Source organism: Pezoporus flaviventris, unplaced genomic scaffold (assembly GCF_033815535.1).
Source record: "Pezoporus flaviventris isolate CSIRO_AGI_PZ_B2104156 unplaced genomic scaffold, CSIRO_AGI_Pfla_v1 ptg000054l, whole genome shotgun sequence".
Classification (NCBI taxonomy): Eukaryota; Metazoa; Chordata; class Aves; order Psittaciformes; family Psittacidae; genus Pezoporus; species Pezoporus flaviventris.
Window position 1 is genome coordinate 834,282 of NW_026892602.1, and position 22,752 is coordinate 857,033.

At 43.5% G+C, this 22,752-nt stretch overlaps 1 protein-coding gene across 1 annotated transcript; it reads right to left on the bottom strand.

Moving 5' to 3' along the window:
- Nucleotides 1–281: 281 nt before the first annotated feature.
- Nucleotides 282–21,400, bottom strand: RFWD3 (ring finger and WD repeat domain 3). Its single transcript, XM_061468922.1, has 12 exons — nucleotides 20,594–21,400; nucleotides 19,019–19,269; nucleotides 17,101–17,192; nucleotides 16,795–16,992; nucleotides 13,940–14,031; nucleotides 11,796–11,910; nucleotides 7,531–7,759; nucleotides 5,734–5,884; nucleotides 3,152–3,328; nucleotides 2,347–2,561; nucleotides 1,550–1,767; nucleotides 282–918 (listed from the first exon to the last, which is right to left on the bottom strand). The coding sequence occupies exons 1-12, from the start codon at nucleotides 20,935–20,937 to the stop codon at nucleotides 775–777; spliced, it is 2,226 nt and encodes a 741-aa protein (XP_061324906.1). The 5' UTR covers nucleotides 20,938–21,400; the 3' UTR covers nucleotides 282–774.
- Nucleotides 21,401–22,752: the final 1,352 nt, after the last annotated feature.

The window sequence follows — 22,752 nt, forward strand, 5'->3', positions numbered from 1 at the left end:
TCTTTAGTACTACAGCTTTTTTCCACAGCCAAACTGTCCCAAGTTTGCTCGTGGGTAAAGCAGGGAAGAGAAGGGGAAGGAAATGAGGGTACAGACTTAAGGAATTGCAGTGCAAATTATATGCTCAAGGAAAAGTAAAACCCACAGAAAAAGGTTCTCTGTATATCTTCCAAGCCTGTTCTCTCCATAGCCACAAAACAGGGTCTGTCCCTGTCAAGGAATAACTGCCAACTGACCCTAGATCTTCAAAAGAACACAAGAGTATGTTTCCTAAAGCTGGGTGTCTGCAATGCTAGCAAGATGCCAATATTGCCACCTCTTCACTACCGGTAATCACAGCAGGACTCCATAGGAAAGTGCAGTGGGAGTCTCAGGTTTTCAAGTTTCCTCTTACTTTGTTGATTCATAGAAGAGATTTGCAAGTCCCTGTATTCTATTCATACTGGGAAAAACAAAATCAGTAACACACACTAGAGAGAGGCCAAGAATTATTGCTGTTCTGAGGCAGCTTGAAGAGTTTGGCTGAAGAAAACTGACCAAATGAGAGAGTCATAGAGTTGAAATACAGGCAAGCCTAGAAGGAAGATAGAGGAAACAGGGAACTGCTCCTGTCACCAGGACATGCCTGTTTCTGCCTGCTGTCAAAAAAAGGGCTATGGCAGTTCCTGTCTCCCATAAGCAGCACCTGTAGGACAGCAGTCTAGGATGGAGCATTGTGTAGGGTTAATCAGCAGCATATCTGGAAAGCCTCTCTGGCAGGCATAGGGACCACTCTCACTGCCACTTGTAGATCTTCACCAGCTTCTCTGTCAGAGCAGCCAGGAGGTGGGCCTGGTTCACTTCCATGGGGCAGATGTCCAGCACAGGCATGTCAGCCTGCAGCTTCTGCAGCAAGGACCCACTTCCAGCATCCCATAGCTGTGGGACAGACAAGGTCAAAGATTGCAGGATTCTCCCCTCCCATCCAGAACAGAGCTTCCTCTCTCTTCAGAGACTTTCCTCAAGTGACCTACAGGACCCTTTCTCTACCCTCACACCCTGCTTGGATGCTCTTTCACAGACTTGCAGCATGATGCCACCCTCAGTGCCCCCTCCTCTCACCCTGACCCATGAGCTCTCATACAGGCTGTTGTCCATCGTTTGCTTCTGAGCTGCCTTTTTACAAAGTGCAACTTTTTTCCTCGCCTTTCCAGTCATTCCCAAAGAGCGTTAGTCTGTCCCTCACAGCACTTACCATGTGAGCTGTCCTACTGAGAGTTACACCATTTACAGTACCCAGTTGTGTCAGCATGCCCACCCACAATCCTCTGGTGGACACTGCCCTACATTCCTTTCGATGGATGTGGACCACAGGCCATGGCTAATACAAACAGTCCCACACTATCAGAAAATTACACCTGCTACAGCAAGTATAGCAGCCCAACCTGCACAGGCTGATGTGCCTGACGAGGCCATTCCCACCAAAACCCACTGATACTGTGACTGATAAGGCTTCTCTCCTAAGAACCCCAATAACACCCGCCACCACACTGAAAGAAACAAGAGATACCAGGGCAGAAGTGGATGCCTCATCACCAGCACACACAAAGATGCTGCCGTCCTCCTCCGGGCTCTGGAAAATGGCATTCTTGGTCAGCAGCTTGCAGATGGGCCCAGCACTGAAAGCCTGAACCAGATTAGAAGAACACACAAGGTCTTTAGAGGCCTCTCCCAGTGGGCTGCAAGTCAGCTCCATCATCACACAACGCACACATGGATTATTTTTACCTGTAAGGCAGAAATAAAGAGGTAATTTAATTGCAGACAAGTTTTAACCATAGGAACGTAAGCAGCACCACCCTGCAGCTGCCTCCTTCTGCCCTCACCCAATTCTTATCTCCATGGAGATTCTAGCAGCCTTCCAATATCTGAAGGTGCCTACAAGGATGCCAGAGAGAGACTCTTCATCAGCGACTGTTGTGAATAGGACAAGGGGTGATGGGTTTAAACTTAAACAGGGGAAGTTCAGGTTAGGCAGAAGTTCTTCCCTGTGAGGGTGCCAAGACCCTGGCACAGGTAGCCCAGAGGAACTGTGCCTGCCCCATCCCTGGCAGTGTTCAAGGCCAGCTTGTACGGGGCTTGGAGCAACCTGGTCTAGTGGAAGCCTCCATGGCAGGGGGCTGGAACTGGGTGAGCTGTAAGGTCCTTTCCAAACCAAACCATTATATGATTCTATGATTCCCAGTGCTCTGCCTGGGGCAAGTACTACATTTGTGCTGTGCCCTAGACACGGAGCTGCTGTTCAGCTCCACCAGCAGCAGGCCAGCATGGAAGTGAAAAGTGCACTGCAGACATGGCATTACATACTGGGCCTGTATGTTGCGAGGCAGTGCCGTGTGCTGATCTCTGCCTGAAGATCAATGCATCCTCCAGCCTCCAGTGGCAGGTGATGAGGCTGGTAAGAGTTGCCAGCTTTCTGTTCCCAAAAGCAGGCTCCTTCCAAGGTCCCAGCTAAAATTCCACCGTAGGGTAGTGAAGCTGAGGCCATCCGGGGCAGATAGGACAACGACACCATGGGGCACCTGAGAGGGAGGTTGGCAAGGATCAGTGCTGGCAGCTGCAGCCCTGCTGGCTTCCTGCCTCACTGTTTCAGAGCTCCAGCCTCTCCAATTGCACTCCAAAGAATGGGCCTCAGGAGGCTACAAGACGGTCTTTCAAACAAGTGAACCCCAATGGCTTTGTCAAGAATAAATTAACTACTGAGCCTTATATTTAAGGAAGCATCAGAGAGCACATATCAAACCTATGGGGTAAATCAGCATTTGATTCTCTGAGCAGAAGAGATGGAAGTACCAGCATCTCACACTTCTTTGTAATTTGTCCTTTACAAGTTAGACATTAAACCCATCTCCAGAACAAATTCAGTTTTCTTGCTTAGGCTGCACCAATGCGTCCATTTCTGACTCCTGTGTGCCTTAGACAAGTGCCAAGCACTCATGCTAAATTATACATACACTGTGCAACCTTATGAGAGACTTCTCACATCTGTGCCAAATTTGGATTTTCAGTCAAGACATTTACATGAAACAATTTAAACTACTGCTGGGTGATTCATAGAAGCAGCTATGCATATTAGCAAAGTTGAGAAGAATGAAAAGTCCTTACACCATACCTAGACTTCTGTGGGACTAGTTCCTGGACATGAGAGTTTGTGTATCTCAAATCATATATCATGATAGAGCCATTGACCAACCCAGCATAGATGTAGTTTGTGTCATCGAGACACCAGCAGCAGCTCCAGACAGGGCGGCCAGTGTTGTATGTCTGTACGACGGTATTTGTTGCCAAGCTGCAGAAGAAAAGCAAAGTGTAGGCCCTTTGCACAAGCATCTACTGATGATAAAACATAAGGTAAGGAAATGTAGCTTTTGGAAGTCTTTAGACAGAAGCATCTCTCTTTAGACTGAATTCTGAACTAACTCCCTCCTTTACACCAGACATGAATCTGGCTAATCCAGACAGAAAAATCACTTTACAATATCCAAGTGATTTATACTTCTTCCAAGCCAATGCTTCTTTTCCAGATTGCACTCTGGAGACTGGGAAAGGAAATCTCAGAGCAGGGTCTCAGCTGCTTTACTGGCAAGAGAAAGCAAAGTTATTTTCTGGAAACAATTAGAAGTGACTTTAGTGTAATCCCATAGTATTCCTATATTCCTGAGATCAAAGGGTTTATTCCTTCACATTACATTTTTTTGTTTTTTTCAAAAAAGTATGCCTCAAGAGAATCCAATTTAGGCAAGAATGAGACAGAAAGTAGAGTAAAGACAGTTAAAAGCATGCTTATAGCATTAACTCTATAAACTAAATTTGTGAAAGGAATGAGAGGGGAATAGATAGACGGATGCAACACAGAATAGCAGCCTGAAGTTAGTATCAGATTAGAATGTATTTGCAAAGGACAGCATTATCAGCATAGGTTTAGCTTGCTGAGAAAAGCAAGAGACAGAAGCCAGATATCAAAGCCACATATCAAAGGAACTCTGGATATCCTTTACAACATGTGGTTTCTCCCTGGGGAGTGCGATTATGCTCAGGGCTCCAGAGAAGCCAGAAATTGGTCCCAGGTAAGTATAGAGGGAACAAGCACAGAGACAAACCAAATAGGGAGTTTGATATCAGGACAGTGACTTATTCAAAGCAATGGGGGTAGTGGGGAAGGAGTGGGGAGCTGGAGAAAACAACCACCACAAGCAACAAAACATCCCAAACAACAAAACAACCAAACCCAAAGTCATGGTTCCATTTTAAATACTCATGAGCCAGAACAGGACATTTAAGGACATCTTAGATAATGCTGTGGGCAGTGAGGCCCTGGCACAGGTTGCCCAGAGAAGCTGTGGCTGCCCCATCCCTGGCAGTGTTCAAGGCCAGCTTGGATGGGGCTTGGAGCAATCTGGTCTAGTGGAAGGCGTCCCTGCCCATGGCAGGGGTGTGACCTGGGTGAGTTTTAAGGTCCCTTCCAACTCAAACCAGTCTTTGGTTTTCTATGAAAGATAACCAAACGGTAACTTTATTTTTTCAGGGAGAAATATGACGATACTGCTGAAGCAAGCACTTAACTAAAGGACATAGTGAGATCAAGCACAAAAGCAAGAGGGTAACAAGCTCTGATGCAGCCAACCAGGCAGTAGGAGACAGATTTGGGAGTCAAGTGCCTGAGCAGATACTGTGATAAGAAGCCACTCTCCAGATTAAACCATGAAAAGAATATCAACCTCACTTGTTAGCAAACTGACATGCTGACTCTAGCATCAAACACAGTTTTGTTTAATTTTAACTAATACAGCAAACATTTCACCATGGTAACAGGAAAGCAATATTCTTCACATTTTTGTTGCAGGATTAAGTTCTCTTCATTGCTTTACTTGTTTGAAAGAATTGGGATTAATCAGTTATACAACAGACACATCCTAACCCTATACTAACTGACAGACAAATGTGCATAAGGATGTTATTATCACTCAATAAGAATCAACCAGCCAACAAAGTTTTGAAGCAGCTAAAGATTAAGACTGAAGACCAGCAGAATAGTAAGAAAACACTCATAGGCTGTAAATTCTGACAGGACTGGATATATTTGCCTCTTAGCCACTGCAATATTACTGCTGCTTTAAATCTCTGCTAGCTCTTGAAGAACCTGTGTTCCTCTATTACATGCAAAACAACACTTTGACACATTTCACATCCCAGATGAATCCCATGCTCTGCAAGAAGCTTAAAATCAGAGAAGCCATCAGCAGGACAGGGAAGAAAGTACCCAACCTAGACATCCCTTGTTCCTGTTTTATGCCATACAAGTTCCCATGTTTCACATTTCCCTGCAGTAACAGAAAACAAAGTGGAAAGTAAATTTCACATCTATACATTAAACTATGTTAGTTCTCAACACAACTTGGCCAATCCATGCTGAACTACTTCCCCCCCCCGCCAAGTTCTCCATGGGAAAGTATCACAGACTGGTAGCTCCATAACACCTCCACCTAAAAGGTTTGAAAGTGTGAACAAGTTTTTCTCCCTGTTAGTTCCTGCATGCAGGAAGAATACATGACCTGATCTCACTTCAGCAGCATCTTTTGGAAAGAATGGCAAGTGCTGCTAGGCCTTTTCAGCAAGACACAACAAAATCCAGTGAAGCCTCTTGCACAGAGCAGAGCTCCACTGGGACAGGTTGCTCTCTGCAGCAGGGCTCACCTGGTAAGCTTAACAGCATTGTCCAGAGCAGCAGAGAGCAGCAAGCCATCTGCTCGACCACCGAAAGCAAGGCCCCGAATCTGTTTACTGTGGATGGGGATGTACTGACTGCTCCTCAGATCGGCCACGCTCAGCATCTTAACACCACAACCTGTCAGAGAAAAAGGGTAAAGCAGGTTACTGCAGAAGTACAATTAGCAATTCTGTGCCAGAACTATGATGTCTGTACCGAAGCCCGTGGCAGGATAAACACACAGAAGTTACTTGTTGCTCTGGACAAGAGCTACCACAAATCTTTCATTAGTTCAAGTGACAAAAGGGCTAAATCCTTAAGGATCCCAGCCAGCAAGAAGAAATTCCATGTCAGTGTTACAATTCTTGTTCCAAAAGCCTGCTGCCCTTTAGCCAGTTTCTGCAGACATTCTTGCCTAGATGAAAACATATACAGCAAGATTACATGGCTATTTAAGAGAACAAGCATCACTGCAAAGAATGGCTACGGGTAAACTTAACCTGTGTGTTAGAGAGTCACCACAAAGCCTCCATTCAGAGATTCATTCCCTGGCTCCAAAAGCCAGAAAAATAAGGTCAGTTGACTGCAGAAGACAATTTTGTTAGGCCAAGATAAGGCATTTCATCTCAAAGCCATTAACCCAATAATGTCTTATAATTCAGAAAGCATTAAAGTACTTTGCTAATAAACTCTCCCAGACTCCTAATGCTAAAATTATACGGACAAGTTGGTGCTGTTCAGGTGACAAGCCTCTTGCCCCCGGCCATAACAGTAAGACAAAACCAACAAAATGAGGGATGCCCACAACTTCTTGGCTTTCTATTTCCATACTGGCAAACAGTGCCTCTATCATTTTTCTGGTTTAGTTTGGTTTTTTTTTTTGGGGGGGGGGGGGGGAGGGAGGGGTATGGGTGGTGGTTTTTGGTATTTTTGTTTTGTTGTTTTGGGTTTTTGTGGTTTGGGTTTTTTTTTTTTTTTTGAGTGCTGACAATTCAGCTGCATTTGGATCAATACAACTACAGTTTGGAGACCAGTGTTCCTTGCTCAAGCACTGGAACCTCCACTGCTGTCCCCTTGTTCTTTCAGGGGACCCACCTTTGCAAGGAGTACCAGACACAAGCTCACGAGGCAGAAGCTGGCAGTGCAGGAGTTATATGAACTACAGGGAGTCTTGTCCCTCTTGTAAGGAACTCCTGCAGTCCTGCATCCAGCTCTGGAGCAACAGCACAAGAGGGACATGGAGCCTTTGTAGCAAGTCCAGAGTACCTCTGCTTGGGGACAGGCTGAGAGAGCTGGGCTTGTTCAGCCTGGAGAAGAGAAGGCTCCATGGAGACCTTAAAGCAGCTTTCAGTGCCTAAAAGGGCTACAGGAAACCTGGAGAGGGGCTTTGGACAAGGGCCTGTAGGGACAGGACAAGAGGGAATGGCTTTAACCTGACAGAGGGGAGACTGAGATGAGATTTTAGGAAGTTCTTCCCTGTGAGGGTGGTGAGGCCCTGGCACAGGTTGCCCAGAGAAGCTGTGACTGCCCCATCCCTGGCAGTGTCAAGGTCAGGTTGGATAGGGGCTTAAAGCCACCCAGTCTAGCGGAAGGTGTCCCTGCCCATGGCAGATGGTTGGAACTGGTGAGCTTTAAGATCCCTTCCACCCCAAACCATTCTAGGGTTCTATGATCCTATTCCCAGTTTACAAGGCACATGCAAAGGTGAAACAGAGCAGCAGGGAGCAAGCAGAAAACATTTAACTTTCACCCAGAAACCCCCAAGTCTTGACTTGCTTAATTACCAGGAATTAAAGTAGACTCTGGAGAAGGCTGTGATACCACAAGGCAGCTCAGCGAGTCACAGTATGCCATTACTCTGCATTTCCCAGACTGAGACACCAAGAAAGTCTTTTCCAGGTTGTACTTGCACTGGCTTTGGCTGGAGGGAAGGCTGCCTGGAAGGCAGATACGGGAGCCGACAGGTTGCTCGGAAACATTTGCATTGTGCTGGGCCATCAGAGCCCTCAGCTCCTGCAAAGGAAAACACCCAATAAATCTAATGCGCCACTGGCAACGCAACAGTCTGTGCTACCTACTCCCCACGCTCCAATGCTATTTGTTCTCATATGAAGAGGAAAAATATGGTCCCCACTTCCATGCAGTTCCTAAAATGCTGGATTCCCAAGCATTCCAACTATGACAGTGAGAAACAGAGACATTTGAACGCTATGCAACTCCTGGCAGAACATGCTTAACGTCTGTTATTGTATGTATTAGACCCTAGGAAAGAAAGGACTCTTGGACAACACATGAAACCCAGAAGTAATTATTACCAGATCAATGCTGTTGAGAAGCGAACACACTGCCAAATATTACATGCAGCTAAACCACAAGTCAATTAAAACCATTTTCTAGAACTTCCAGAATACCCCATATAAAAAACAACAAACAAAAGCCTAAGTTTCAACATAAAGGACATTGCAGGAAACAAGTTAGTCTTTTTAACAAAGATGACCCTGTTCTTGGAAAAACTGGGAAACACATTCTAGGAACAACACAATTCTCCAGCCCTATTTTCTGCCACCACCTCCTCCCCCCTTCTTCCACCTCAACTGATAAATGCTCAGGGATACACAGCAGAGACACAGCTAGGACTGCTTCCATCACCAACAAGGTATTCCTAGAATTCCTCCTTCCAGAGATCATCAGGGGGTAGGTGTGTGAGTAGTGGCACTGGCACATTGTGAGTCAACTAAAAATCCCCCCCCCCCCAAATATTTTGACCAGATTGTTGTAATCAAGGGCAAAACCAGAGGGCACAGAACACCAGGGATATTAGAGGGAGTGTATACATTAGGAAAAATCACTGTTTGCTTTCTGTTGTCTGAGCAACATAGATTATGCTTGAAATACTATGTAATTTTTAAACAATTAAGGGCTGCAAGAGTGATATTATGAATATTAGATTGCAAGCTAGCTTCAATATTGAACCAGCCACTCTCCTTTAACTCATGTCTATGCAAAGACATTTTCAAAGAGGAAAGATCAAGCTCTATATTAATAGTTATCATCAAGACCTATAACTTCTGGAAACAGCTCAAGAGGAGAGCAATTCTAATATTTGACAGAGGTCTGAGCTATTCTGCATTGAGCTCACTGCAAATTCCACAAGAGAATAAAAAAATGTAATAATTAAAAAGAAAAAAGAAAGCTTAAAGAGTCAAGATGATCCCATTAGAGCAAGCAAAGACAAAACAGCTGGGGAAGGAAGTGTGGGAGTGGCCAGGATGCTAAAGCTTTGGGCTTAGCATAAGCAGTCTGTGAAAACACAAGTTACTTAGAAATAATTAGTTTATTAAATTTTTGATTAAAAGTCACTTTCTTCTAAAAGGCAGGAGGACACCACCACCAAGGATCAGAAGAGATCCAAATGATTTGTTGCTCCGGGGACTTTCCAAAACTCTCCTTGTCACCTGCACTCAACATTCAATTTTTACACAAGTGATTAACAAGGAAACCAGGCATAATTAAAACCACAAGGACTATTAGTACCATGTTTCCATTTAATGGCTGAAGCCAGCAGAACCAGGAAGCCTTGCTGGAGATGCATTACCAAGGCAATTAAAAATGCTGTACTGCAGAACAAATTCCAGTAATTGTGCTCAGAAGAATGCTCTTTTGGTAATGGAAGCCTGCACCTTCCTTGAGGTATCTTACAGAGCCTGCCTGGTGTTAACGAAGGGCCTTTAGGGCACACTTGTGTATGCAAATGCTACAACTGCCTTCCAAATGTCAGCTTGTACTTGTAGCAATGAACAAACAGTCACACCAGTTGGGGAAAAAAAAGAGGATATAGAGCAGAAGTCTTCCTGAGAAGCATGCAGGACAAGTAGAAGCAGGAGAGCACAATGAATAGGAAAGAAAACCACCAGCTACAACAAATGCAGAACAGTTTTGAGTATTAGTATTTCCTAGCTGATACGAAGCTTAAAGACAAAGGCCGCTACCAGATCACTGTTGCTCTCTAGTTCTGCTCCCACTGACCTCACATGCACTGTACAGCCCTAACCTTGCATTTAAGAGTTAAACACGTGGCTGTACAACCTCAAGCTTAGGTGCAGCACTGCAGACATTCCACCTTCCTTTGGTTTGGGTTCAAGTTCACCCAAAGGGAAAGGGAGCATTTTTAATCAGCTTCACTGTAAGTAACAGTGAAATTGTAGCTTTCCATAGAATCAGAATGGTTTAGGTTGGAGGGGTTTAAAGCTCATCCAGTTCTAACTCCCTGCTCAAGCAGGTCTGCATTCCTCGTTTTCACACATTCCTTCTGCAATCCACAGCATTTTATTCTCTCTACTGACCTACAGCTTTGTATGCCAGTTAAACATGTTTTCTTGTGCCATCAGTAACATCACTTGCTGAAGAAGCAGGGCAACAGACTCAGGATGTGACAAGGCAAGTTCAGATTTATGTAAGGAAAAAACCCAATCTTTCAGTGAGGATGCTCAAAAGACATACAGAAAGGATGTGCGATTTACTTGATACATAGAACAACTGGCATGACAGTGCCCTGAGCAACCCAACCCACCACGGAATTTACCCACCTAGGGTTGGGCTGGAAACCTCCAGAGGTCCCTTCCAACCTAAATCATTTCATGCAAGTAGCTGCTTTACTAGATGACCTCTGATCAGAAAGAAACTCATTAGGCATGTGTTCAAACTATAACCAAAGAACTTAAAGAGACTTATTCCAGACTTCCTGCTGATTTTCTGTTCCCCAGCAAATTGTTTATTCATAGCATGAACAAGCACCTTAAAATTGCTTCCAGCACTCCCACTAATCACCACTACAGGACAAGGACAAATGCAGTATAAATACTGAAGCACAGCTTAAAGAACACAGGGTACTTAATCTTTATAACATGCAACTTCAATTCTATTAGTCTGCATACTCTATCATTTAACACCAAAAGAATTGAAGGAGGATATTACGGACCTGCAGTTTCATCTTATTCACATTTTGCCTTAAGGCAAAATTTGAAGTGGTCCAATTTTCTTATTAGCTCTGATGAGCATAAAGCGTCACACAGGAATTTCAGAAAAACTATAAAGCCTTGTCTCACATCACACATGAAGACTGCAGCAAAGAGGATGTTGCTTTTTCTGCAGATATGAATAGCCGAGGCTATAAAAAAAATCCAGAAGTAGGGAAAAGCATGAAATTGAGTTACTAAACAGTGAGAGATTAGAAATCATCTACTTCTTACAACAAAAAAAAGTAAGAAACTTGTAATGAAACAGGCTCTCAGAAAACCTAGCACTAGTGGAACATGCCAGAATTCATGGCTGGAAGCACCAGCAGAGTCCACGATTTACAGGAATCCTGCAAAACCAGCTATGATGGGTTACAAAAATCTCATGGTATTGCCAGAACCAGAAAGGAAGCAGTAACTTATTTTCAGTGATTTGTATTCTCAGGGGACAGAGGTGCCTCTTCACAGCTGCGCAGTGCACACACACAGGCAGTCCAGCTGACAGGCCAGGTCCCATGGCACCAGAAGGTGCTTAAATAGAACATTAATTGACCTTCACAAAAAAAAAACAAACAAAAAAAGCAAAAAAAAACCAAAAAAAGTGATTTTTTTGTTGTTTTCTCATGGATTTGCAAATAACCATACTTGTCCTCAAAGGCTCTTGATTAACTAGTGATAATAGGTCACATTTAGGTTTATAGTACGATGCAGTTAAGATAGTAAGCTAGGTTTTGTGGTGCCAGGGAAGGCCTGGCAATACAGCACTAAAGGAGGAACCTACAAGATCAGCAGCTGCAACATTCCACTGCTAAGCTGTACTTGCAACTTTGATCAAGTCTTAGAAGCACAAAGAAGCAGGTCAGTGCTCTGTAGCGCACATGAATATGCCAACCCGGGATGTTTAGGATACTCCTGATGTTTCACCAGTTAAATTTACTAAATCCTGGTGCTTACTAAAACTGGAAGCCTGTCTTTGCTTCTCAAAGGGAAGCAGAGGAAGGGAATCCTCTGTGCATTAGCAGGACGAGACTCACCTGAACTTGTTTGTGGAGCTTGCTGCATTTGTCTGTCAAAACCTGCAGTTGGAGACGGCTCTGTGCAGATTCCAGCTCTGCCTGTTTCCGCAACATTTGCTCCTGTCTTAGGGAGCTGGAGGAACAAGAGATAAGGAATCCTTAGGACTAGGTATTACCTAGAATGTTTCCCTTAGCTGTCAACTCTGATCTTCAGGTTTTATCCCCAGAACAAGTCCTGTTCAGGTAAATTCAAAAGTAAAATAATACCTGGGACCACACTCATCCAGTACATTTACCTTGAGATGTTCTCAGTTACACAAGTGTACCAAATGACTCACTCGAGTATTGTTCCATAGAAACAACAACTTTTCTCATCCCCTCCAAATGCACTAATTTAATATAAGAAAAGAAAACAAACTGTGGTTCCCCCCCCCCCCATAGAAACAGTTTAGCAAATTCTATACTATCAGTGTTCATGACATATAGCATGCCAGTAATAAAGCAAGTCATAACACAGCAAAATCTGCAAGCTTATTTCTACTACCAGTAGCTAATTTTCCATTTCAGGAAAAGAGCTGTACCAGAACTAAACAGACAAATTATCTGTGAATGCCCACACAGAAGCCATATTTACTACCTCATCTTGAGCCTAGAAGTGCATACACACCACTTAGCAGCAGCAGTTTTGATAACATAATTCAGTATCTTTCATATAGGTTTTACATATAAAAGAATAGGTCTGCAATGTTGACCACTGCATTCTGCACTTCAAAAGCTGGAATATTCCAGTTATTTCAGTAGATCATGTGCAGGGAGATCTAGCTTGCCTAAGTCCCTTCTAAATATATAGACTTAGTCTTGCATGTTTGCCAGGCAGAGAATTCTGTCCTTTCCCTGTAGCTTCACATGATTTTTACTTTTGCTGCAGAAGAAATAGGTAAGATGCTGTATTTAACCATCACATTACATAAGTACCCAGAGCCTGAGGGCTGGCTTTTTTGAACGTGAAGAAAAAAAAAAGCATGATCCTGTACCTAATTCAAGTCTATGAGCAAACAATATTGATGCATGCATGCAGAGTTCACATTTGTCCTCCACTCGTGGCTGTGTGCCACAAAGCAGCCATTGCCAGCAGCTTCTCTGGACTGGCAGGCAGTCAAAAACAGGAAGCGGAGGAGGTGCAGGGCTACAGCAAGACTAACACAAGACACAGAAGCAGCTAGACAACTGCTTCTCTGTGAGAGGCAAGATTTAAACACCCAAATGCTTTTGAAAAAAAAACACCAAAACCCACAAAACTTATTTACCACTTGTTTTGCGGTGTCAATCCAGTAAAACAAACCCTTTTAAAGAGTTCAAACACCATCAGGCAGTGGCAATCTGGACAAAAGAGGTATTTTTCCCTTTGCGATAGTTAATCGCTGACCATTTCTGATCAATAATTACCAGGAGAGTGAAGTTTCTGTTAAAAGACTGAACTGAAAGAACAGCAGTGAAGTCAACAGCAATTAAATTTTATTCACACCAAGATTCAGGAGAACTGATACTCACAGCTTTCCGATTTCAGAATAGTATCTGTGACAGCATCTTACTGAAATCAGTCCCATTTTCATACCTGCTTTTCACTTTTTTCAATAAAAAGTCTGCATTTCAGTTGAAGAGGTAGGCAGAGGTATAGTAATGCTTGCTGACCTCTCATAAATAAAGCTACGTGAAGAGTCTGACAAAGCGAGACAGAAAGTGATTCATATGAGAGATTACTCTGTTTAATGCATATAAGAAAGGTCAGCTCTTCAACCCCCTTGCATTTCTAACTATGCCTCACTTCTCTAATGAAGAGTTAGCAATATAAGGCTTTTTGGCAACAACTCTGCATGTTCTGCTATTACGACATTCCAGGATACAGATAGCTTTTGCTATTTCACTGCTGCAAAGCTCAAACTCAAGCACTCTGCTCCAAAAGAAAACTCTCCTTCCAGGCAAGAGACATGCAACACCGAAAGCCTTGCATTGCGAAGCCAGCCATGCTTATGGTAATTCCCAAGGGAATGCACAAATTGCTGCAGATAATATAGGAAATTAAAGCACGAAGTAGAAGCTGAGCTGCAGCTTTCAGTGGCACACAGGCAGCAAGGATGTATCTTTATGTGGAGGCTTCATACCTTTTCATCTGTTCTTGCTCACTGGTATCCAGCGCTTTCAGAGTGCGAGCATAAAGTATCACAATGTCAGAAGATTTTGCTCTCTTATTGCACTGAAATAAAAAGACAAGTTCAGGTCATCTACAAGAATTAGAAGTCTTCCAATACCTAAGGGGGCTACAAGAAACCTGGAGAGGGGCTTCTGATAAAGGCCTGTAGGGACAGGACAAGGAGGAATGGCCTTAAACTGACAAGGGGGTGGGCGTATTGAGATGAGATCTTAGGAAGAAGTTCTTTCTTGTGTACCCACTGTGAGGGTGCTGAGGCCCTGGCACAGACTGCCCAGAGAAGCTGTGACTGTCCCATCCATGGCAGTGTTCAAGACTAGGCTGGATGGAGCTTAGAGCCACCCAGTCTAGCGGAAGGTGTCCCTGCACATGGCAGATGGTTAAACTGGATAAGCTTTAAAGGTTCCTTCCACTCCAAACCATTCTAGGATTCTAATTTAACTATCTGAACCACACATCCCCACAAGTTTAGAGGTATTATTTTGAAAAAAAAAAACTTGTAGCTTTGAAAGGAGGGATTGTCTACTTGACAACAAATTCGTAAAATCACAAACATTAACAGAGCACATTCTTTCCCTCATGACACCAGAGCTCTAATCACAGCTACAACTGTAGTTTAGGTCATGTACCCTACTGCACTTTCAGTAACGCATATCCTTGCTTCCCACTAAACTCACTCTGCTAAAGCAACACAGTCATGTGAATTACAAACAAGATCAGACAAAGTGGGGAAGCAAGATCTAAATCAAAACACCAGTCCAACCTCTGTTTTGAAAACATTAAGACTGGCTGCTTGGCCAACAGATAAGGATTTAGGAACCCCTGAGTACACTTCCCAACTCTGTTATTTACATACTATATTCCTTTAATCAAATACTATAGGCCAAAATCTGTAAGAGCATTCCAGTGTCCGTACAAAATACAGACATCCCACTGACTTCAGTGATGCACAGCAAGTTAGATATTCCAATAATCTTGTGCATCTGGCTGTGACCATTTAGTACCTTAGTCATCTAAAAAGAAGGGATAATACCTCCCCATGAGCTGGGACTTGGAGGAAATTACAACCCCTGCAAGCTTACTGTTTTGAAAACATACTTCATTGATCAGAAAAGAGGCAGAAATAGATCAAGTAACCTCTGCTGAACATTAAATTACTACATGCACTTAAAATTCAGACTTCTGTTTGGTGGCACAAAGGATGTTACAGGCAGGAGTTTCAGATCAGACAATCCCCCTTCTTTAGGCAAGAACTGCCCTGCAGAGCAGTAAGTGGATAAGACAGCTTTCCTGGCAGCTAGCAGCTGTCACTGGCAGGATCAGGAATGCTGCAATTTCACAGTAACTCATACTCCAGCCACTTGGTAATCAGAGCACCATGCACAGCAACTCTGTGCCATTAAACAGAGAATGACCAGTCACAAAGGATGGCAACTGAAAATGAAGGGAATATGATTTAGCTGCAAGGTTCTCCCCAGAGCAAGTTCTCCTAGGAGCTTTTCAGTATTTGCATCACTGGAAGAAAGAAGGAGCAGGCACCCCTTAGGAGTTGGTAGGGTTCAAGAAGAAACCAGTCACAAAATTCCAGAGCAAAGATGCCAGGAAGGTCTGAGAATTCTGCCTGGGCCTGGAGTGGGTGAAGAAAAGCTTACACAAATTTAACAAGGGTGAGAAAAAAAAAAAAAGGTTTAGGCCTTTTCTATGGCAAGAGTGAATCATCAGGTTGCATCACAGTGCATATCAACAGGAGGTTTCTTGCTAAGAGAAGGGAATCCTGCACAAAGCCAAGCAGGGCTATGGAAGCTCCCAAAATAACAAAGCCAAAGAAATCTTGGGTTTCCACCCACCAACTCGGAAAGCAGCAGAACTGAATCCTATTTCCAAGGTACTCATTGACCTGATTTTTGTCAATATTCCTTTCTGGAGAGAAGGGATGAGGAATGGGAGCCCAGAACAGAGAAGCACAGACCTAATCAAAAGAGATCAGTATCACCCATGGAAACTGAAAAGAGCTCCTTAGAAAAAAAAAAAAGCAGATCCACATCTTGCAGAGGGACATTACTTGTTTCTCAGTTTATTCTCTGCAAGCTACCTCAACAACCTGATCTGCTTAAAGGCTGCAAAAGGAAACACAGTTCAAACCAGAGGATTAACTAACTGAAAACAGTTCTCAAACAGTTTTCTTGCCCAATAGTTCTTTATGCTCAGTTCACTGTTCTAGGAATCCGCCATTCCCACATCTCAAGACAACAGTGCAGTGTCATGAAAGCATTTACAGGTTTACTGCTGGAACTCTCAAACTTCCAAGTCTACTGCTTACAAATGCTGTACTTTAGGGAGAAAATCCAAATCAAGATTATGAACAAAGAAGTCCTACTGGTGCCTTCGCAGCTGGGTGGCCTGTGGAAATTCCGGGTTGAGACAAGAACAGTCCAGCAACAAATCACCACCGCTACTATGAGAGGATGAACTTTGAACATCATGAGCCTACAGCCACACCACCCTGAAAACACCCGATCTCGTCTGATCTCGGAAGCTAAGCAGGGTCGGGCTCGGTTAATACTTACCTGGCAGGGAAGACACCAAGAAGGGGAAAAATGACTGCTACTGCTGAACCCAGGACATTACTCTAAAGTAGTACTAGTTGTTCCTGGCACAGCTACATCAAAATTATGATTTTTGTGATTTCTGACAGTAGGCAAAGGTGGATTCTTCATGCAGCAAGCAGTTGTAATAGTTATGGCAACTGCGCCTGCAGTAACAGTTACCCAACAGCACGTCTCCAGTACACATAAACGTGCATTTTACCTGGGGGCACTTCCCTTCCCGTCCCCTGAGCCACTTTTTGATGCATGTGTAGCCAAACAGATGTCCACACCGCAGTGCTGAGAGACGGTGGTCCCCACTGCTGGTCCACTGCTCAAAGCAAATTGCACAGGTATCCCCTTCCTCCTCATCCAGTGCTGCAACAGGAACAGATGGCTCCAGCCCCTTTAGCGGCACTCTCTAGGATCAAAAATTAAAAACAAGCACACACAAAACTTCTATGCAAATGCAGTACTTACCATATTTAATATGGCTCCAAAGGCATTTAGGTCACCTTACCTGCTTTACCTGGACTTCAGCCTCCTCACTTTCATGACTTCTGTGTACTGAAGAAGCTTGCAGCAACTCTTGAGGTGGCTCTGCTTGGGTCTGAATGGAAGCTAAAGAAAGCATTACTTAGATGAACCAATACATAATGGGGAGAAAGAAGTTCTCCTTGACTTGATCTGAAATCATCAAGGCATAAAGTAAGCAGTGCAGTGATGGCACATGTTACATACAGAGTTTCAGATCAGTGTCCTGGATACTGGAGGTTAGGCAGCCTGTGTGCAAGCCCTTCCACTTATCAACAGCAGAGCTGAAGAACTTTGTTTTTGTTTATAAAAACCAGCAGAATTTCAGTAAAAAAGGAGAGGGCTTTTGAACACCAAAACTGTTAATGGGACTTTGATATGCTTGAAACAAGCATATCTGCATACAGGTCTATAATTAGGCTGATTTAAGGTTACACCCCTGCATCATTATGCTCAGAAAAAGATAGACACCAATATGCATAAGTTATTTTCCCAAGGGATCTAAGTGTGCATATGTTATATGCCAAGAAGGTATTTACCATATGCTATCTGTCCATTCACCCTGACTTAAGCACTTTTCCAGCTGGCAGTTGTCTGAACTATCAGTTCTGCTGGGCCATATGTTTTTGGGGTAGGACACCGTTAGCCCTTCTGTTGAAGCATGGGCATGCAGAAATACTATGTTTGGATTATCACCACGAGCACACAGAAAAAGGAGCAGAAATCACAGTCTCCCCCCATGTCCTGACAAAACAAGAAAATTATTAGTCACATTTAGTATTCGAGACAGATATTCTCAGTCCAGTGGAGACTTATCACCTAACCCTCACTAATGTCAATAAAAATTTCAGCTGCCACAGTTCTGGGCTGGAGGGGAACCAGTGGCTTATATAAGCAGAAAACAGGACAAGGGAATTCCAGAAAACCCAACAGAGACCATATGGTCACACAACGTTAGACACCACTGAACAGCTTGAGCTCCTGTCACATGTAAGACTAGCTCAGAGCAAGCGGAATAAGTCTGTTCAAAAGACATCTCGTAGATGCACCCTCAAAAATACATGTCAAGGTAGGCAAAACCAAAACTAAGGGCAGAGAGTGAGGTATAAGGGCATTCCTTAGAGACTGAATTAAAAAAAAAAAAAACAAACAAAAAACCCAATGACAACAACAAAATCACAGAAAAAAAACAAAACCAAACAAAAAAACACAAACCACAAAATAAAACAACCCACTAATCTTGTTCTGTCTGGGCATCGATATCTTTGACTAGCAAGTTAATTATTTGTCACTCATATAAAACTATATATGCTCATGACAAACAATGTCACTGAAGTGCATAGCACCCTGTGAACATGCATTCAACTACAGGACTGTGAGCCTGAAAAAGCCAAGGCAACAGACAAACAAAAAGCCCACTGCCCTAAGCACCTCTATCTCCTCAGCTGTGTGTCATGAGAAGTTACAGGAACAAAAGAAACCCTCAACTGAAACAGACCAAAATCCCAAATAATTAAAAAAAAATACTCGGATCATTCTCTGAAAGCACTTCTGATCTCCAAGGTGCAACCTAGTGTCTTCAACAATACTCCTTGATAAGGTCTAATAGCAGAAGCATGGTAAATAACTAAAATTAAACTTATTCTGAGCATTTCCAGAATTACTTATAAGTAGCATCCTGCTAACAGCAAAAGACTGTATTTAACATTATAGTAGCAATCCCCCATTGCTGCTACTGCTCTTGGAAACTTGGCAGAAAGGCTTGTGGCAGCAACCTGCTCCCGTCAGTTGTGGGCATAATGAACTTTGAGCATTTGATCATTGAAGCTCAAAAGGATTTACCCACCAAGTTTTGAAACAGTAAAATGACTTTCCAAAAATCAGTGTCTACACAGCTCTAATATATCACAAACCTCCCAAGCTAGCTGTCAGAGGTGTCTCCGGGGCTGATGTCATAGCACTGGGCAGTGCTGCAGCCCCCAGCACTTCCTCTTCCTCCTCTTCCTCAGTAGAGCTGCTGCTTTGAGTCTCATTTAAATCTATTGCTTCATCTGAGCTCTGTTCCTGGCTGTCCCCTGCAGTATGCAAGGGCTCCATACGCGGAACTTGTCCTGCAGCTGGCTGCTGGGTCCTGCTGAATCCAAAGTAACTGTCCAATGCTGCCCTGAGTGCAGAAAAGCAAGAAACAAAAGCCAGAGTTATTTCAGAGAAGCTAAAGACTCCACATGCTTCTCCATGCTTGTTTGTGGTTAAAATTCCTAGGCTGTGGCTACAATAGCAAGGTATCCAAGTTAAAGACAGACCTTCTCTGGTAGAGGGGCAATCCAAATCAATCATCTGCTTTATGAGCAACCAGCAGTATCATACAGCAGCCACTCACTTTGCTCAGCTCAAAGAGAATCTCCTTGTTACAACAACAATACTGTATTCTTTTTGGGTGCTGTGGGTTGGAGAGAAGCAAAGCAAAGAACTGTTGCTCACTAATAGCCTAAGGAACTCCTAATCAGTACCTCCAATCCTAACTCACACCTAGTTCCTATAGTCACTGGTAATATTAGATGCACAAGACTTGTATCAAAGTTTCATTCTATTGACCACTTTGTGCCTAGTCTGTCTACTTTCCTATTTCCTATCCATCCCTGGATTGAAACACCTTCCTCTCTCCCTCAGCAGTTCAATATCATTTCAATTATCCATCAGATTCAAAAGAAGTTTTTCAGGTTGCTTTCTAGCCCAAAAGAACTACAGTGATCTTCGTACACAATCTGAGGGCAAACAGTAGTTATGATCAATGATCTGGGAGAAGACGAGTTCTTGGTCTCCCTGAATTAAAAGCAATGCTCCAGTTAATTAAAATTTCACCTTTGGCATTTACAAAAGCTACAAAGATGAGACAAAACCCAAACAAACCGGTAATGGGAGTTTCTTACTGGCTGCAGAGCATCTGCACTCATCAACCTTTATACCCATCACAGACAGCATTAAACACAGTATTTTTGTCTTTGCCTGGAGGTAAAGAAATATAACCCCCTACAGAAAAATATTAGTGTGTATGTTTGGGAAAGTTTTTGCCAAAATAGGCACAAGAAAATGTAATCAGGTAGTCCCCAAATCAAAAGTGAAATGCAAAACAGAGCACAAGCTCCTCTGAGCTGTCTGGAACTGCCAAGAGTCAGCACAGCAGGAATCTGCCAGAGCAGAGGGAACAGTGAGGGCAGCTCTACAAGCAAGACAGAAAATGCAGAAGGGTTCAGGAATCAACACAAGAAAAAGGGGAAATTTACTTAACATGAGCAAAGATTGTTCCAGAAGAGGTCAGAAAGTCTGTGCTATTCTTCAGCTTAAAAGGTACACAAGGAGCCCAGAATTTGGCCACAGCTACACACCTGGACTGAGCTGGGCTATTTATAAGCCAGGAAGCAAGGCAGTTTTAAATGATGCCAGACTTAACAACAGTGTGTTCAGACTCTACTTCATCTCTGCTTTACCTGGCACTGATTGTCCTCTGGGAACCACCAAGTTGCTGGTGGCTGCGACCTCTCCTGACCCACAGATGCATGACCTGTACCCCTTGCAGCCTTTGGAGTACACTGGGAGCAGTGACAGGACACAACTGTGGGTCAGGCTCAGCAGCTGCTTCCTCTGTACCAGCATTTGGTGTGACAACAGTGTCATCAGCAAGAAGAGCTGCAGCACTATCTCCTTCACTGAGGGCCAGTGCCTGGGATGACAACACAGCATGACCAGCGGGCTCTGTGGAAAGTGTGTTGGAATTCTCTGTAGAGGAACCAGCCTCTGCTTGGAGATCAACTTCCATCTCTTCTTGAGCCATTTCTGCAAAGAGTTGAAGAAAAACAGTATTAATTTGCAAGTGTGCACTCTACGTCCAGACTGATGGTAGCAAGAATAAGCAATAACTGACTACAAAGCCTTTAGAATTCAGACTCCAGAGAAGACTTTCTCCCTTTGCAGTAGAGCTAAATCATCTCAAGTTGACACATGTACATGAGTGGGCATAGCAGACAGAAGTCTTTGGCTTAACAGCAGCTAGCACAAAGGCACATCACAAAATCAACTTAAGTAAGCCTTTGAATGAATATGGAAAGTTAAGGATTTTTTGCTGGCATAATTTGACAATAAATTCTTGTGGAGAACAGAGTTTAGAAGTAATGAGAGACTCTCCATTGTGAGAGGCACTGCACAAACACCCACAGACAGCCAGAAACAAGCTCTACAATGCAGTCCTTTGTTTCATCGCTCTCAGGTTGAATTTTCAAGTTTCTCTAAATAAGATTCTGTATAACAGGGCAGTGTGATCCATACCCACAGCTTACTTCATATATAAGTATGAAGAATATAAGGTCTTTCAGGTACCTTATATTCACCACCACCACACAAACCCCAAAAGGGTATCACAGCAGAACCCACATCCAAGATGTCACAGACAGCAAGCTACCTACAGCACCAGCATTTGTGGGTCCAGATTCAGTCTCAGGCTACTCTAGTCACCCTGTTCTACAGGCAGTCTCACAACACTAAAGTTCAAGATTATTTCACCAATTGGATAAATAAATGTGTAAAAGAATAAAATACTCCTTTTCTGAAGGACATACATGGATTACATTTCACAAACAGCTGAAAAACTTTTCATTCTCCAAAAAAAATACTTAGGCAACCATAAGCCTGAAAGGCCTTGGGAATTGAGGACCTTTACCATCACTTACGAATCCAAAGCAGACACTAAGATTTATTAGGCTAGGTACTGTGCAAACAGAGCAAAGACTGCTTTGAGTACCCAGAATAAGAAAGAATACCCAGAAAATGTATATAAGAATTACTAGAACGACTTATTTGAGTATCACTGGCAATGCTCAAATATTTCTATAGACCTGTTAAGAAATCCTAACTTAAGAATCATTTTATAATTCTTATCCTAATTAGCAATTCAGCATAAGTTAGGCCAAACCCAGATGTTAAATGTCACCTCTCGGCAGAACAATCGTGAAGTCCACATATAATATTCAATGCTCAAATACTGCTTCTCCAGCGTTCAACTCACGTTTATGATAAACTTGTCACCTATAAGCACAACAGACTCTTTATCTTCCTTGTAAATTAACCCTGAGACTGGAAAACACCGCCCACATTCACCACTGTGGGCTAACTAACTCTGCATATGTCTCAACACACACCATTTCCAACATGACACCCTGGAGTTTTCCGGAGGGCGCGGAAGCCAGAACTTCCTCCACCCAGGATTCCAGGGGTCCCTGGGCGAGCCGCAGACGGAAGGTCTCCACCAACAGACTTTGGCCCAGACGAGCAACGTCCCAGCGCTTCCAGCAGACACAGCCAGGAGGCTCCACAGACCCTCTGCAGCACTGACTTGGCGGCCTAACTGAAGCACCAGCTTCCCCTGGCGTAGGGCCTCCTCCCCTGCTCGGGCAAACCCTGCTCTACATCTCCAGCTGTTACAACGCCGCGTCTGCTTTAACATAAAGTTAACCAAAAGGACCCAAACACGACCCAAAACTCAGCACACGCTCCACAAACACCAGTTTATTTCTGGCTTCTTACAAGGCTCGCTTGTTTTAACCAAGAACCAGTCACACGAGCGGCGCCGGAAGGGGAAACCTCTCCTCCAGCA

Coding starts and splice junctions, on each gene's coding strand:
- RFWD3 (XM_061468922.1), bottom strand. CDS start 20,937: ATGGCTCAAGAAGAGATGGAAGTTGATCTCCAAGCAGAGGCTGGTTCC. Junction 5,885..7,530: donor AGAGTCTACTTTAATTCCTG/GTAATTAAGCAA, acceptor TTTCTCTGACAG/GTTGTGGTGTTAAGATGCTG. Junction 919..1,549: donor AGGCATCCACTTCTGCCCTG/GTATCTCTTGTT, acceptor TCTGTCCCACAG/CTATGGGATGCTGGAAGTGG.